The sequence below is a fragment of the Borostomias antarcticus genome (genome assembly GCF_949987555.1).
Source record: "Borostomias antarcticus genome assembly, chromosome: 1".
Lineage (NCBI taxonomy): Eukaryota > Metazoa > Chordata > Actinopteri > Stomiiformes > Stomiidae > Borostomias > Borostomias antarcticus.
The window spans coordinates 24,292,019-24,309,061 of record NC_140234.1 but is presented as its reverse complement, the minus strand read 5'-3'; the positions used below and the strand labels follow the sequence as shown (position 1 = coordinate 24,309,061).

The window sequence follows — 17,043 nt, the reverse complement described above, 5'->3', positions numbered from 1 at the left end:
TAGAGGAAAACTACAGTAGCCTAGGTTACTGATGTTTTTTAACACGTCAACAAAGGCCAATAATTTGAGAGCGAGCGAATAAGAGGACAATATTTAGGCCGAAACGACCAAGCTTTTAGGGACACACTAAATAAACTACAGAGACATTATATGACAACAATAGCCAAGCACCACAAAGAGGACTGACAGGACGATAAAATACACCCCCTTAGGACACAGCACTCAATAGCCTACGCCCCTACTTCACTAGCCCTATTAGCCAACCGCTCCAGGAAGCAAAGTTCACGCTCTCGAGTGCTGATTAAATCTAGGCAAAGCAATAGCAACGCACAGCCATAACTGGTAATTAATCACAAAAGATCTACCTTATATCGTAACCCAAACTCGTTTAATCCACTTGATTTTGGAATCAACTTTCAACAAATACTCAAGATCTCCGTTTTCAATGTTCATTGATGCTGCCAGTAGCTAGATAGCTAAAGTGGGTAATGTGATTGACAGGTGACGTGAATGACGGGACAGTCATGACAAGTTTTGGTTGGATAAACCATCCCAATGTTAAAATGGCAATGGGAATTCCAACGTAAGCACTTTGAGAACTGGCTTACCCTACGCCCACTTTTAAGCATTTTGACAAATCACAGATTAGGTTACATTTCGAATGATGACAACATTATTTGCGGTTTTGTATGTGTGGGCTAATTTGATTGGTTGATTTTTCATTCGGTCTTGAGTTCCGTAAGCCAGAATCATTTTACCTGGCCTACATGTTAAGTGAATAACAAGCTGTCAACGGACCGTAACGTGGACTGTATTTTCATGAGGACTGTAGGGGGCGACGGAGCACTACCAAAACACTAAACACGGATGAAAATGAAGCGATATGGCAGAATACAAGACGCATTTAAGTCAAAAACAGTCTGAAAGTAGATTTTCGTGCCCTCTTTCACTGAAAGAAGGCGCAAAAAACAAGTTTTATTTGGATTTGTATGGGTAAGCCAGGCTTACCCTGGCTTATAGGAGCAATCGCCACTGCTCACAACAATTAAACACTCACTCCTGTCCCTCACTCCTGGTCCCTCACTCCTGTCCCTCACTCCTGTCCCTCACTCTGTCTCTCCTCACTCGGTCTCTCCTCACTCGGTCTCTCCTCACTCGGTCTCTCCTCACTCGGTCTCTCACTTGGTCTCTTGCTGCAGTAATGAGGAGCCTCAAATCACAACACAATATTCACAAAGCCTTGAATAAGGGATGCACACAAGCCCCCAAATCACAACACACACGTCATGCACAGACACACAGACACACAGACACACAGACACACACAGACACACACAGAATACATCTACTCATCCAGCACCCAATGATACACACAAGGAGCAAACATTAACCTACTCCCAGTTTTCCTGCATTTTTTAGATGATCTGCAAAAGATTTTCAGTCAGCCATTGAATAGCTGATTTCCCTTTGCTCTCCCACTCATCCTTCACCAAGTCTCCAAGTCAAGGACATCATCTCCAGAGCAGCTGCCCGACTGGAGAACTGAAGCTCAGCTAAAAGATGAAGAGTGATGATGATGACGAGTACCTGCAGGGCAGCTGCGTGTTGGGGTGCTTTCAGGGCAGCTGCGTGTTGGGGTGCCTGCAGGCCAGCCGTGTGTTGGGGTGCCTGCAGGCCAGCCACGTGTTGGGGTGCAGTGTCCGGCCTTCTGCGGGGGCGTGAACTGACCTGGGGAGGCAGGAGAGAGGTGAATAAAAGGGCCAAGTCTTCTCTATGTTTATCATTCCGAGGGGGACAGGACAGGTGTGGTTTGATGGAGACCGTATCAATGTTAAAGGGACAGGACAGGTGTGGTTTGATGGAGACCGTATCAATGTTAAAAGGACAGGACAGGTGTGGTTTGATGGAGACCGTATCAATGTTAAAGCATTTGTATTGTCGTTTGCCAGAGGCACAGTGAGAAGGTAGTGTCTTTTCTCTGTGAGTAAATAGCTCCCTCTGCTGACCAACTTGGAGCATAACGCGTGGAACACATCTGACCACCTGGATCGGCGTAAACTACATTCACTCATGAAAAATACTCACCCTAAATTACAACTATTCCTTTGACTTAATCTTCAAGGCTTTCTGAAATGCCAGGCATCAATACAGTATGGCTCAGCTTAGGACACCGTTCCAAACGCCAATGGTCATTTCACACCAAGTTCGACATTTATCTATTTGGTTGTCATGAGACTGATTCTGACTACCATGTAAGCGCAGCCACATAGGCCTGTTCATGTTTCCATGACAACATTGACATCCTTTAACTTTGTCTACCACGCCACCCTAAGATTTATTACGGGTGATAGATATGACACTCACCACTGTGTTCTGTATCATAAGGTGGGCTGGCCATCTCTTTCTCTAAGGCATAACTATCACTGGTATCTGTTTATTTTCAAAGCCATTATTGGTAAACTTCCACCTTACATCTCGTCTCTGTTGGACTGGAGCCTTGGTACCTACCAGACCCGATCAAATGATCGGCTTGTTTTCAGGGTTCCTTGAGTGTATTCTGAACATGTTTTTCAGGTTAACCAACATTTGCAAAAGGATATGTTCTTCAAATATTTGCATATTTCAATGCATGGCACATCATCTGAAAGCTTAGAGTAAACTTGTCTGAGACAATACTGAGACAGCAAGCATGGTTTTTATGTAAAAATCTAAATGTACTTGTACTAAAAATGACGTGAAAAGGCGCCCCTTTTGTGGTGGATTCTCATACTACTGGGGGACTGACTGATAATGACTGACAGACAGACTGACTTGTGACGGATATCTTAAAGCCCCTCCCCTTTGGCTGTCGCCATGTGGTGGACAATTATAAGCTGGACAATCATCAATTTTGGTAATGGCAGACCGGGCTCTGAAGAAGACCTCTATGCACATCCTATCTCACCGTTCAGTCAGCTGACGAGAGAGGGGTGAGCGAGTCCAGGAGGCCGGCCGCTAACCCTGACCTACAGGGCTCACTCCAATCTCCTCACAACCACTCAACCTGAACAGTTTCCTACAGGCCTACTGGTGGAAAGAGGATATTTTACAGGATGAAATTCACACAGGTCCTTATTAGCTCTAACTTGAGATTTTGTTTCTTTGTCATAATAAATCCAAAAATGTTCGTGTGCAATGGTTTGTAGGCCTGAGATGTGCATGAGACTTTGCTCCCGTTTTAATTGCCCTACTGTCTTTTATTGTTTTTATTGTTTTGTTTTGTTACTGTTTGTATTGTATTTATGATTACTCATGTACAGCACTTTGTTGCAGCCATGGTTGTTTTTTAAAGCGCTCCACAAATAAAGTTGAGTTGAGTTGAGGCCGACCCTATAAACACAGAAGCTGGCCAGCTGTTCTGTGATTGTGTGAATTTACGTGTGAATTTCAACCACTTGTAAAACACGAGCGGGTTTTCTGGGAACGGAGGGGTCTTTCCATGGAGGGTGACGAGTGACTCTATGTGACAAGTGACTGACAAGTGAGTGTTTGATGAATCACACATCGCGCTGTCCTACCATCATTTCTGCCATCGGATCTGCGCTGGTTTCTACGTTCCGTTGATAAACGACGGCCACTGAGTCGTGTGTTCATAACCGTGGCAACTGTGTTATGTACTCAGTGTACAGAGCACTCACCACTAGTGTAGCTGTGTGTTGTGGTAGGGGCAGGATCAGGGGCAGGATCAGGGGCCGGTGTTGTTGGAGCGCTCTGGGCAGCCTTCTGGGGGGGGGTGGTCTGACCTGCAGAGTAAATCAACAGTGAGGGGCGTGTTCAGACCCCCCTGGCGCTGCCGCTGCCCGCCTGGTGAAAGAGACGGTGAGAGCAGCGCTGTGACAGACTGACAGGGCTCAGCCTGCTGCCCTCCAGCGCTCCAGGGGCTCACTGTTAAGCGCAGTCACCTCCAAATACTTCAAACATGGCACAATTATTTTGCACACATTGAATGCAACGGCTGTTTAGCAAGAAGATCCTACTGATAGGGAGAGCAATCATTATGGTAATTAATTGGGTAAAGTATTATATAGCAGAACATGGTTATTTCAGTATCTGAATGAGAGTCTGTTGCTTGCTGGTGGACTCTTACCTTCCACATAAGGAGTGGTCGTTCCTCCTATCCTTTCTCCAACCTCCTCTGCTGACCTCACCACCTCCATGTCCAGCACAACCACCACTCGCCTGGAACGAACGCGCACACACACACACACACACACACACACACACACACACACACACACACACACACACACACACACACAGTAATGGAATAAATTTTATATAGCTATCAAAAGTTAAAAGGATTTGCCAAGGTTCGCTGAAAAAGGTTCAATCTGGTTTGTTTGTTAAAACAGACAATTGCAATCGGACCTCCAAAATAAAACACAGGAATGTGTTTCACCCAAGAAGTAAGTTTGTTTGTGCTTGTGCGCTGTTATAAACAATGCTATGGCCGGACGTTTCTAAGATCCGATTGGCTAACTCATCATTGCATGTCATCTTTTCTTTTCGTCTCATCTTTCATGGACTCATGAACATGAATGTATTTGTAGATAAATGAACCGCGCTAAACATGTCACCCCAGATTATTAACATGTTATTTATCATTTGAAATATTGAATGCATTTATTGGGAGTAGGCTATAGCACCCAATGCATTGCCTACTGCATTTATTATTTGACGTAATATTGTAACCTATAGCGTACTGACAGATGACACTATACTGTCATCTATGACTAATATATATATATATATATACACACACACACACACACACACACACACACACACACACATATATATATATATATATATAGTACACACACATGCACGTTGGTCTGTGTGCATGTCCCCGTGTGCATGTCCCCGAGTAGCACTGTCAGAATGGCAGTTTTGTGCCAGGCCTCATTCCTCTGCTCAGCAGAGATGGGAAACACAGGTAGGCTACTATTACATTGTTTAGGCCATTTAAACCAGCATGCATATTACTTGTATAAAAATTAGGCTATCGAATAGGCCTATCATAGACTATCAATTATGAATGATTCAATTGACGAACAACTGAATCATCTCTTCCAATTGATGAGCAATTAGAAGACAGACGTACGAAGGTCATTTTGACAAATTATCAATTATTTTCAACAATGCTTTATTTACATCAAGTCGACACATTGATCATTACATCGACTCAACACTTTCATGGACTGTAAATCAGAAGACAACCAAACAAGAAGTGTGGGAAAATGCATGCAAATAAATGATGTGTGCAACACCGTTGACTGAGAAACGCTGGGATTATTCTCAGTTATGGGGATGATTGCAGAATTCAAGCCACAAAGCAGCTGCTACAGGTGGGATATCAGGCCAACTAGACCCGAAGACGGCAAAAAACAGATATGAACAAAAAAGTCTCAGGCACTTGTGATCCATATACAACACCTGCTGCATTACTTGTTCAAAACATCAATATCCCTGCCAGAGCTGCACTTTCTTTGGTGAAAATATCTGCATATATCCTTCCCCTTATACTACCTCTAAGATGAAAGCTTACAACAATGCAGACAATAATGTGTACTTTCAATCAGGGTGGGTCAATAATGCCATCATTCTGGAGGTGAAGGACAACTAACAACTATTTTGATGATCGATTCATTAAGTTAGCCAAATAGCAATTAAACATAGCAAGCTGCTACAAGTCAGTGATTCATGAAGACAAGTATCTAGCTAGCACTAGCACTGATGAGCGACATCTGTAGGTAGGTAGGATACATCAAGATGGAGACAAAGTGAAAGAGAGTGTGACAGGGAGATGGGGCAGAGATAGACATGGAGAATACACTTCTACAGTACCTCCCATTGTTGAGAACATTAGAGACCGTCTTCTTCACCTTACACACACAGAGGATCGCCAGTCGGTTCTCCTCAACCAGAAAATTTAGGTGGCCGGCCAGCATGAAGGCTAAACGCACGCGCACACGCACGCACACACACGCGCACACACACACACGCACACGCATGCACACATGCGCACACACACAGGGTGGAGATAGACAAACATGTTAGGCTCCATGATGTAATTCATTTCTCAAAATTACACAGCATGATGCCTGTTCCCTAACAAAAGGATGACACTTGTAAGTAAAAGGCCAACAGCATAAGAAGCCAGGCCAGGTGCATTCTGGGACTCACAGGAGAGGGAGTGCCGGCCGTCACTCAGCATCAGGCGGTAGCGGGCTGGGGGTCCCTCGATCCGACGGATGTTCTGAAGGGCGGGACAGGGAGGAACATGGTGGTGAAACATCATCATAAATAGAGATGTACTAATACACTTTTTTCATTTCTGATCCGATTCCAATACCTGAATTTGGATATCTGCCAATACCAATCCAATGCTGATTCTAGTGGTCTTTTTTCTTGAATAATTATTTATTATTAACTTAATTCATTATCATTAACATACACTGTATACACTTTGCACACCCCATATTCTTACTGTATTGCTACTCTCCTGCATTGAACTGGTTTTATTATTAGGATATCTTGTATCTTGTTGTTGAGGAACCAAAACATAATTTTACACATCAATTTTACCCATATGGCTATTGTATATTGAATGTAGGCCTGACAATAAAAGAATCCTTGAATCCTACAATATATTCCTTTTCTTGTTTAAGTGGTCACTTCATCAAATAAAAATAAGTAATTAGTAAAGTATAAGCTTGTTATGACACTCCCCATGTAGATGGCGTTCAGACAGCGGGGTAGAAGCTCTCGGCCTCCCCCCAAAGTCGCACCATTTCAGAGCTGTGCCAGGCTATTGTCGCAATTCAATTTGATTGCTTGGCACGTTGGTTACTGTACATTGGACAGCTTATAAATTGGTCACAGTGTCCTGTAAATACTACTTTAAATATGTGTATCTATAATTTCAGGCAGCCATGATTTATGCACTACCAAGGTACATGTATGCCATGCGTGGCACTGGCCTCTGGAGCAGTGGAAACGTAGTCTGTAGAGTGACGAATCACGCTTCCCTAACTGGCAGTCTAATGGACGTGTCTGGGTTTGGCAAATGCCAGGAGAATTTTACCTGCCTGAGTACATTGTGCCAACTGTAAAGTTTGGTGGAGGAGGGAGAATGGTCTGGGGTTGTTTTTTCTAGCCTAGACCCTTTAGTTGCAGTGAAGGGAAATGTTAATACTTCACCTTACCAAGACATTTTGGACTATTCTATGCTTCCAACTGATGAGTTTTAAGAGAAATGTGCTCTAACGTCTAATCATCTATGTTGCCTTATACTAGAGACACTGAGCTAGAGATAAGATGGCTGCCTGTGAGCGTGTGTTGCAGAGGCGTAGTGTGGAAAGGTCAGTGAGGGTCACTCTTGGTGCGACAGCAGGGAAAGGCATTTCCACCGAAACTAGGGATTTACTCTCCTCAAGGGGTCTAGGTTAAAATCCAGTCCACGGGTAAATATGAATAAGTCTGGAGAGATGTTTAGGCGCCATAGGTGACAGGGCTGTATCTCACAAGCATCATGGGCTGTATCTCACAAGGCTTCACTGGAGATATTACTGGGGAGTAGGACGGTGACCTCAGCGCCCTTTATCTAGTAACTTAGGTGTTAAGCAGAAGGAGGCAGGAAGGAGGCTACTTAAGACTAACACAACGGCCTTGGAGCTGATTTTGGAGAACGGCAGCCACGCAGGCAGGCCTTCTGCGGTCACAAAATATGGTGGGTCGCAGAAAACGGTGTATCACCGGTATAAACATTGACGCGCTCAGCACTGACACGCTCATCACTTAAACCTGTCAAACATGGGATTCCTCCTATTCTATGAATACATCAATGGATTCCTCAAGGTTCCATTTTCAAAGAACATTTTACAGAGCACTAAACATGGAATAAATACTTCATAAGAAATGTGACTATCAGTACAGTAGATATAGTAACAGAGATGTTACCTGTGTGGTAGGCCATTGTGTTAGCTATCCCTCTAATCCAGGGGTGCCCAATACGTCGATCGCGATCGACCGGTCGATCGCAAAGGTAGTGTGGGTAGATCGCATGGCATTGAAAAAAAAAAAAAAACACCCCCCGCCCCCCAAAAAAAGTTAGCCTATCATCCATCCTCACTATGGCATTTGCCACTTGATTGACGTACAGGTATGCCAGTCTGAGATCTCATCTTTTCAAACACACGGTTCACCACGCATGCGCGCCAGTTGCAATTCTCCGGCGAGCTGATTAGCCTACCTAGTTGATGTGAGACACACTGATGTGAGATGGCTTAGTAGGGGGAAATTCCTGCAGAGGTTCCGAGAGCTCTGTCCGGAGATAAAAGAGTTTCTCCTTGTCACTAAACATGCAGAATACAACCAACTAAATGACGATCAGTGGCTGCTAGACTTGGCATTTTTAACCGATCTGACCAACATGTTGAATGATCTTAATTTAGAGCTGCAAGGAAAAGACAAAACCGTGGTGAATATGATTAGCTCAGTTAATGCTTTCAAACGAAAATTGCAACATGTGTCCTCAAAACTGCAGCGCCATGATTTGGCGAACTTCCAAAACCTTGCGTCAGAGTTGGAGATGCAAAAGAAGGCTTGTGCGCAACTTGACAGTGCGCGTTTCGCAGAGCAGATTGGGACAATTGTATCAGAGTTTGACAAACGCTTTCAAGACTTTGCTGTACTCGAGCCAGTCGCTACATTTATGTGCTACCCATTTCAGGAAGATGTTGAGGTTGATTCACTCGCATCAAAAATCGCAACGCTGTTTCACCTGAACCCGTCTGGAGTGGCGGACGAGATGTTGACACTACAAGCTGACATTTAGCTGAAGGCCAGGGCTCATGGACAGTTCTGGAACTTACTCACAGAGGAAAAGTACCCAAACATGAGGAAATGTGCTACCTTCTTGACTGCATTATTTGGCTCCACTTATTTATGTGAGTCAGCCTTTTCCCACATGAAGATTATTAAGTCCAAATACCGTTCCACCATGACTGATGATCATTTGGAGGCCTGCTTGAGGATGGCTACCAGCAGCTACTGCCCGGACTATGCAACCCTGGCTGATTCCATTCAGTGCAAGTCATCAGAGTAAGGTAGACTAATGACCAAAAATGTTGTGTTGTATTGTGCCATACGGGTTCATGCAGGTATGCAAGGTATACCAACTTAAGATATACTCAGTGTATATATATATATAAAAATATGTTTAGCATTTTTAATGTAGGTAGATCATTTGGACTTGGTCATTTTAAAAGTAGCTCCCAAGCTGAAAAGGTGTGGGCACCCCTGCTCTAATCCATACATAAAATATATCTCATAATCACAGTAAGCACTTAGCAAATAGGCTCCTAGAAAATATTGGGTAAACTAGGTATAGCAGCTAAGCAGAAGTGAGAAAACAAGAGGAGCTCCAGAAGGTCTTGTTGAGAAACACCAAACTGTAGTAACAGTGCTGTACATGGACCAGATTACAAACACTCACCACCACCTGAAGCAAAGGATCGGTAATATCGGAGCCTTTGGTCATGGCCTGAAATAAAACACGACTATGTCAGTCAAATATATATCCATACGCTACAGTAGGGCTGTTGATTACAGTCGATTACTGTCGAGATATACTCAGAACTTTAAAATTATGCCAAAAAATAACTAGAGGAGATTGTACCTTTAAGATCAGCTGGTGCAGTAAAAATCTCACTCCAAACTTTTGGTCAAACTTGGCAGCCCTGCATGTCATTAGATACCTTTGCCATTAACACGCCGTTTTTCTAAAGTTAGAAGGCTACCACTTACCTCAATTGCCCCTTCGCTGAGTTTCACGTCCATTATCAAATAATGTATTTTGCTTTTGTCAGACGATACCCTGTTGGTTTGTTACTACCACAGATGTATTAGGTTGTGTGCTCTGACTGAGCGTTCTTCTTCTTCCTCTTTTTCCTCTTCTCCTTCTCCGTGTACAGGTGCATAGCGCCACTTACCGGAGTGGTGGCGGGAGGGCTTTAGGGTGATACAAGAAAAGATAACTAGCACTATATCGACCTAATACTGCCTATTTAAGAAAATAGCAGCATTCCCTCGTGTTCTTACCCATCCCCCAAATCCCTGCCAAGATGCCTCCTCTCTCTCTCGGTGGCCTGCACCTAAACTTCCCTTTTAAAATCCACGAGATTAATTTCAATGACGTTCCAACATCGTGGAAACTACGAGCGGATTTTGAGCCTCGCCATAAGATGTTACATTGAGGCCTACAAGTCCTTTGAGCCAAGATGTCTGCTCAAGGAATGCAGCTTCTGTAAACACGCAGATCCACGCAGGGTAACAGCGGCACCGACCTCCATGCACGTGAGTTTCTTGTAACGTTTAGCAAGTGAGCTGCAGAAAATGGACCTGCCGTGTATCAAGTGGCAAAAGCATGTTGAAGAGAAATGGACCAAACTCAGCCCTGTTGACAAAACATGCTTTTCCTGCATGTCGGAAATAAATGACGTTTTTGAGCTCGCCCTGTCTCAAATAAAGTGAGTAAAATCAACGTAGTAGCTAATTAAGGCATTAGCTTCAACCGGTATGGGCTATATAGGGCTAACCAACTAGTTAGCTAACTAGCTATTAAAGTCTAAAGAGTGTGGCTGGCATGGTCACGTTACTATAGGAATTGTAGAGCTAGCTAGCTAGCTACAATGGTTTTCGAATTAGCCCATGCATTGTTACAGGTGTAGACTTTTCTGGCCTGATGGGACTTGTTTCAGGGCTTTGTGATGTTTTATCTGTATTAAGTTACACGTGTACATATTGTACAGACCCCCGAATCAGTTCGTGCTGATCATAAAAGTCCCTTTCATTTGCATCTGAATGTCCAGCTCTTCATCATTACAAAGCCCTAAGCTAGACTAACCACTCCATCTTCGTGTAAATCTTGTAGCAATACTGTGTGTATTTTATTCAATGTTCATCAGCCAAGAGGACCTCGTCTCTCTGTCAAGCATATCGAAGGACTATCCCGTCCAGAAGGAACCTGAGTGTGCATCCAGGAGCAGGGAGACGGGCAACGCCAGCTTCAAGGCTGGAGTCTATACAGCAGCTGCCTTGCACTATTCTCAGGTAACAACATGTGATAGACCAGGCCTGGAGATGTACAGTTTACTCAAGCCTATGTCCCTACACATTACATCACAGTCATTTAGTTGACACTTTTATCCAAAGCGACTTAAATAATTGCATTTAATGTAGGAAATGTCAGTGTTTCTACTACTTACCAGAACTCACAAGTGCATTTCCTTTTTAAAACAAGTGATTAAGAGCATAATCTAGTGCTGAAGGCAAAGTGAAGAATAGCCAACTAAAAATAAAATAGGTGCTTAAGAATAAGGATCCTTGTAGTACTTCTTGAAGGAGGTGAGTTGTGAACCTGTGGTGGAAGATGGGCAGCAGTGGTCAGGAGGGGGTGTAAGGTTTGACCATGGTCTTGAGGTAGGAGGGAGCTGTTCCTTTCATTGCCCTGTAGGCTAGTACCAGAGTTTTAAACTGGATGCGAGCCGGGAAGAGAGAAGGGAAGTTGTGTGGGAGAACTTGGGGTGGTTAAACACCAGGCGAGCAGCAGCTTTCTGGACAAGTTCCAGGGGTTTAATGACTCACGCCGGGGCCACAGCAAGGAGGGAGTTGCAGTAATCCAGGCGGGAGATGACCAGGGCCTGGATGAGCACCTGCGCCGTTTCATCAGTGAGGAAAGGTCAAATCCTCCGGATGTTGTAGAGCATGAATCTGCAAGAGCGTGTAACGGATGTGATATGTGCAGAGAACGACAGTTGGTCATCCAGGGTCACACCCAGATTCCTCACAGTCCGAGTTGGCATCACCGCTCTGTCTTCAGTGGTGATGGTCAGGTCCTGGTGCGGGCAGCTCTTTCCCGGGAGTAATCGCAGCTGTCTTGTCCACCTGGTTCAGCTTGTCGTCTTGTGCTCGGTGGTGAAGTGTAGCGTACGAGTGTGTGCTGTTGACCGTCTGGGCCATCTCTCTCTGTCCACTGCTGTAGGGTGTGTGCCACGCCTCCCGGACCTCAGAGCAGCTCTCCCTGTGCTATGCCAACCGCTCTGCAGCGCTCCTCCACCTGCAGCTATACCAGGTGTGTGTGTGTGTGTGTGTGTGTGTGTGTATGTGTATGTGTATGTGTGTGTGTGTGTGTGTGTGCGTGCGCGCGCGTGTATTCACTGTTTACTCAACTATCTATATATATATACATACTATATACTGTACTATATACTGTACTACATACTATATACTGTACTATATGTAACATATTTGTGTCCATCCTCTCTTTAGGAGTGCCTGGAGGACATTGAGAGGGCGCTGCAGCATGGCTACCCCACTCGCCTGCAGCACAAACTGCAGGAGCGACGCTCGCTGTGCCTCAGCCACCGCCCCCAAGGTCTGGGGCGGCCGGACCAGCCCCGCCCAGAACAGCCCCGCCTGCGCCCGGCGGGACAGAATGAGGGTGTGCGTAGCAGGGAGGAGGGTGAAAAGCCAAACCAGAAACCCTTAAATCACCAGAGTCTGATTGAGAGTGAGCCTGTCTCTCCTCTCTCCCCTGGTGTCTCTGTGTGCTTCAGCCCAGGGAAAGGGCGACACCTAGTGGCAGCAGGGGAAAAGGCAGCAGGGGATGTGATACTGCAGGACAGGGCTTACAGCTGTGTGCTCATACCAGGGATGGATGGAATGAGAGGGATGGAGAGAGAGAGAGAAAGTGAGAGAGGAAGAGTGTTTGGGACGGAGGAGAGGCACTGTCACCGGTGTCTGAGGGAGACGCTGTGTCCTGTTCCCTGTGAGGGCTGCAGCTATGCCCGCTACTGCTCTGATAGGTGCCAGAGGGCCGCGTGGGAAGAGCACCATCGCTGGGAGTGTCCAATCGGAGCTGAGCTCAGGGCCCTGGGCGTGATGTCACAGTTGTCTCTGAGGGTTGCTCTGAAGGTGGGAGTAGGGGACGTACGGAGGGCTACGGAGCCAATCAGAGATGAGAGTAATCTCTCTAAACCAGTCATGCAGGACCATCCTGAGTCCGGTTTCACCACCTCAGCTGACGGCAATGGTGGTGGTGACCCGTCTGCTTGTTACTATGGTGACTCTTACTTGAGTGTCTACCACCTACTTCCTCATCTGAGCAGCCACGCCCCCAGCCTGCGATACCTCTACGCAGTCACCATAGCAACACTCTACCAGAAGCTCATTGGGACGGGGCCTCCACCTGCATCCTGGGACTTCAGAGGGTCCGCAGGAAGCAGGAAGTGCACCAGCCAGTCACAGGACCGCGAGGACAAGGAGGAGACTGTGGGTTGGGCTCCGGAGCTAAGCCTGCTGGGAGGTGTAGTTCTGAGGCACATGCTACAGCTGAGGTGTAATGCCCAGGCAGTGCGCATGCTCAGAGACACAGGTGAGTCAGAACCGTTCATCTGTGATAACGTCCGTCAAAATGGTTTAATTCATGGTTAGTTTGATGTTTCTCGACCCTACTGTGACCCTTCACATCTGACCCTGCCCGGGACAGGTGAGCGAGATGCAGAGGTGCAGTCCAACCAGGAAGTCCGCATCGCCACGGCGATATTCCCCACGCTGAGTGTTCTGAACCACTCATGCTGTCCCAACACCAGCCTCTGGTTCAGCACTGGAGCCAGCCTTGACCCGGGCCCTCCAGAACCGGTCTCTACCGCTGGGATCACCTCTCCTTTCTGCGGAGTCACTGTCACCGTCAGAGCCGCCAGGGCCATCTCACCTGGTCAAGAGATCCTGCACTGCTACGGTTAGGAAGGGCTCTGTCTGTCTGTCTGCCTGCCTGTCTGTCTGTCTGCCTGCCTGTCTGTCTGTCTCTCTGCCTGTTTGAAGCACTACCTTCTTTCATGTTATTGTTGTGTTGAGAGATAAGCTCCGCCCCTCGCTCCTCCCTCCTCTCAGGGCCTCACAGCAGCAGGATGGGGGTGAGGGAGCGTCGGCGCCTCCTGAAGGAGCAGTACTACTTCCTGTGTGGGTGTGAGGCCTGCAGCCTGGAGCAGGGGTTGGAGGTCAGGGGTGAAGGGTCAGCAGCAGGGGCAGATACAGGGCTGCACTGTGGGAAGTGCAAGGAGCCCCTAAAGGTGAGTAATCATTGTGATGCCAAGTGACTTGTTTATCTTTCACAAGAGGTGTCGTTTTCCCACCCGATACATGCTTGCGTGCGTGTGTGTGTGTGTGTGTGTGTGTGTGTGTGTTTGTTTGTTTCAGCAGGGCAGTAAGGATGGCGGGGGGTGGTCTGTGTGTGCTTGCGGTCAGCGCGTGTCGCGCGCGGAGCTGGACTGCAGACTGCAGGAGGTCCGGGCTCAGCTGGAGCAGGCGGTGGAGCTGCTGGAGAGAGACCAGCCAGGTGGGGGCGTCCGTGTCTGGGGTTTATATACTCCAGCTATCCTAACAAGGTGCTCATGTTCTCATAATAAGCGGGTAACGTGCTCTCCTCTCTCTCCCTCTCTCAGACCGGGTCATCAGGCTGTTACAGAGGGCCGGCTCACAGGCAGGTGTGTTCCTGAGAGAAACGCATCCTCTTCAGGGCGAGCTGGCAGACGCCATGGCCCGTGTGTACGCCACTATGGGTGAGGACTGTGTGTGTGTGTGCGTGCGTGCGTGTTTGTGCGTGCTGTGTGTAGTAACTGTGTTGTGTGTGTGCGTGCTGTGTGTGTGTGTGTGTGTGTGTGCATGCATGCTGTGTGTGTGCGCGCATGCTGTGTGTGTGTGTGTGTGCGCATGCTGTGTGTGTGTGCGTGCGCGCGCATTAGGGCTGGGTTTAAAAAATCGATTCTGAATCAAATGATTCTTCATCATTTTTTCCGGAAAAAAAAACAGGTTTTAGTAACACTAACCGAATCAATATTGAATCGAATCGAATTGAATCGTGATAATCGATTCTGAACCTTGTGAATCGGAATCGATTCTTGAAATTCGAATCGATACCCAGCCCTAGTGTGTGTGTGTGTGTGTGTGTGCGTGCGTGCGTGCGTGCGTGCGCTGTGTGTAGTAACTGTGTTTGTGTCAGGTGACTGGCAGGGTGCAGCGTCCCAGCTGGATAGGAGTGCCGTAGCTATTGGTTACCAGTATGGGGAGGACAGCATTGAACTAGGACAGCAGCTCTTCAAACTGGCCCAGCTACACTTCAACAGGTGAGAATGTCTTACTGTCAGGAGCTCCGATAAGACCATAGGAATCCCTCAGTAATGTGTCTGCTTATTTTTGTAAAAGAAAGATTTTTTTTAGACTCGCTCTGTTTGTGTAGCTTCGCTCAGCCAGCCAGATCTCCATACTTCCTTTCCACTGTGTGAGCACTGGAGGATTGTCTTCTGCGGAGCGGTTGCTAGGGTTATTGTTTTTTCACGTACTCTGGATTGAATCTGATTGGGCGGATTACAGATTTCACAGCCACTGATTGCACAGTAATAAATGGATGATGAGGCTTATCCTAGATGTGTTGAGTCGGACTAGTGTCTCGGTGATGACTGTAACTGTGTGTATTCTGGGCCCCTGTCCTCCTCAGTGGGTCCCCTGGCCCCACTCTCTCTGCTATCCACAGAGCCAGGAAACTCCTCTCCCTCCACTGTGACGCACTCTGCCCCCAACTACAGGAGCTACAGGCCATGGAGAACTGCATACGGGAGGTGTTCTAACACACACACACACACACACGCTCCCCACTGTCCTTAGCCACAAGAGACTCGTCAAGCAAGGATAAAAAAAAAAAAGGCAGTGCCCTAGACCAGTGGCTCTCAATTGTTTTGCACTGTGTAAAACCTCAGAAAATATTTGGCTTTCCAAGTACCACCATTATGACCGACGTTAAAATACAGGAGTGTAGGCCTACCCTGTTGTCATCCACTGCCACGCTGTACAAAGGGGTAGCACTAGAACTGGCACTTAAATTCTTACAAACAACTCTCATGCAACAAGGGCCAGTGAACACAGTCCTGCAATGTCTGGGTCAATTGAGGTAAGCTTCAGTCTCAGGGTTGGCTCAGCATCCATCTTGCTTCTGTATTTAGTTTTTATATTTCTGCATTTTATATTTCTACATTTTATATTTCTGCTTCTGCATTTTATTTCTCCCTATCCAAACTTCCCTCCCTAACGGTTCCCATGTGGAGCCTGGAGGGCAGTGTGTGACCCATCCTTCCATAGCTCCTCCGCTTACCTTCTTATCTGACCATCACAGGATACCATAGTTTGAGAACAGTGCCCAAGACTACAGGAGTTGGCAATCATGGTGATATTTTTCTACTGAAAATGTACTGTATAATGCAAAGTTTCAAGGAGATGGAAATAAAATATTGTCATTTGGTGTTCATGCTTTTCTGTTTTTCTTCATTATAACACCAACATAAACTATAGAGAAGCCATTTGTGTGTTTTCCAGTTCTAAGTGTTTCTCTAGCTACATTATGAGGAAATCAAGCAATGGCCAGTGACCACACCTGTCCAATCACAAGATGTGCACACACTGCAGCCTTGATGCCCAGTTCTGCCAGCTACTATAGAAACATGGAGAAGGGAAGTAGTTCACATTCAAGCTTGACTACAGCATGTCATTCCTGCCCTGCATGCTCGTAATCAGACAGAACTATTACCACGGTTGATTGTGATGATGACCATAGTTATTTTTTGCTGATCAATGCAACTTCAAAGCTCTCATTTGTTGTTGATCAGTATATACAATTGAAGTCACTTGGACGTATACACTTTGTATGCCTATTTGCAGGACACAAAACTTTCACTGTACAGGACCCGTTTTCATCTACAAGTAGCATCTAATAGCAGGTAGAGTCTATATCCTTTATGCATACTAGAAACATGAGAGGAGGTGAGTGAATTCAATTACTTACATTAAAGGAATGCCAAACTTTTGGGGAAATTATATTTGCCATTTTTCCCAGAGTCAGATAAGCAGATACATACTGTACCTTTCTCTGTGCGTGCAGGGTTCGGGTTA

At 46.2% G+C, this 17,043-nt stretch overlaps 2 protein-coding genes across 2 annotated transcripts in view; one reads left to right on the top strand and one right to left on the bottom strand.

Annotated features, from left to right (window-relative positions):
- Positions 1-6,293, bottom strand: part of LOC311319946 (replication protein A 70 kDa DNA-binding subunit-like) — a 33,826-nt gene extending 27,533 nt beyond the window's left edge. Inside the window, exons 1-5 of the mRNA XM_084451580.1 lie at positions 6,226-6,293; positions 5,887-5,995; positions 4,127-4,218; positions 3,678-3,782; positions 1,588-1,728 (exon numbers count right to left, since the gene is read on the bottom strand). Of these exons, the coding sequence (XP_084307706.1) occupies positions 1,588-1,728; positions 3,678-3,782; positions 4,127-4,218; positions 5,887-5,995; positions 6,226-6,256 (478 nt within the window). The 5' untranslated portion in view covers positions 6,257-6,293. The remainder of the gene's footprint in view (positions 1-1,587; positions 1,729-3,677; positions 3,783-4,126; positions 4,219-5,886; positions 5,996-6,225) is intronic.
- Positions 6,294-10,436: 4,143 nt separating this feature from the next.
- On the top strand, positions 10,437-16,277 carry smyd4 (SET and MYND domain containing 4). Its single transcript, XM_084443363.1, has 10 exons — positions 10,437-10,571; positions 11,010-11,154; positions 12,086-12,175; positions 12,373-13,477; positions 13,592-13,843; positions 13,996-14,174; positions 14,305-14,440; positions 14,547-14,663; positions 15,104-15,227; positions 15,599-16,277. Exons 1-10 carry the CDS (start codon positions 10,438-10,440, stop codon positions 15,726-15,728), a joined length of 2,412 nt encoding a protein of 803 aa, XP_084299489.1. The 5' UTR covers position 10,437; the 3' UTR covers positions 15,729-16,277.
- Positions 16,278-17,043: the final 766 nt, after the last annotated feature.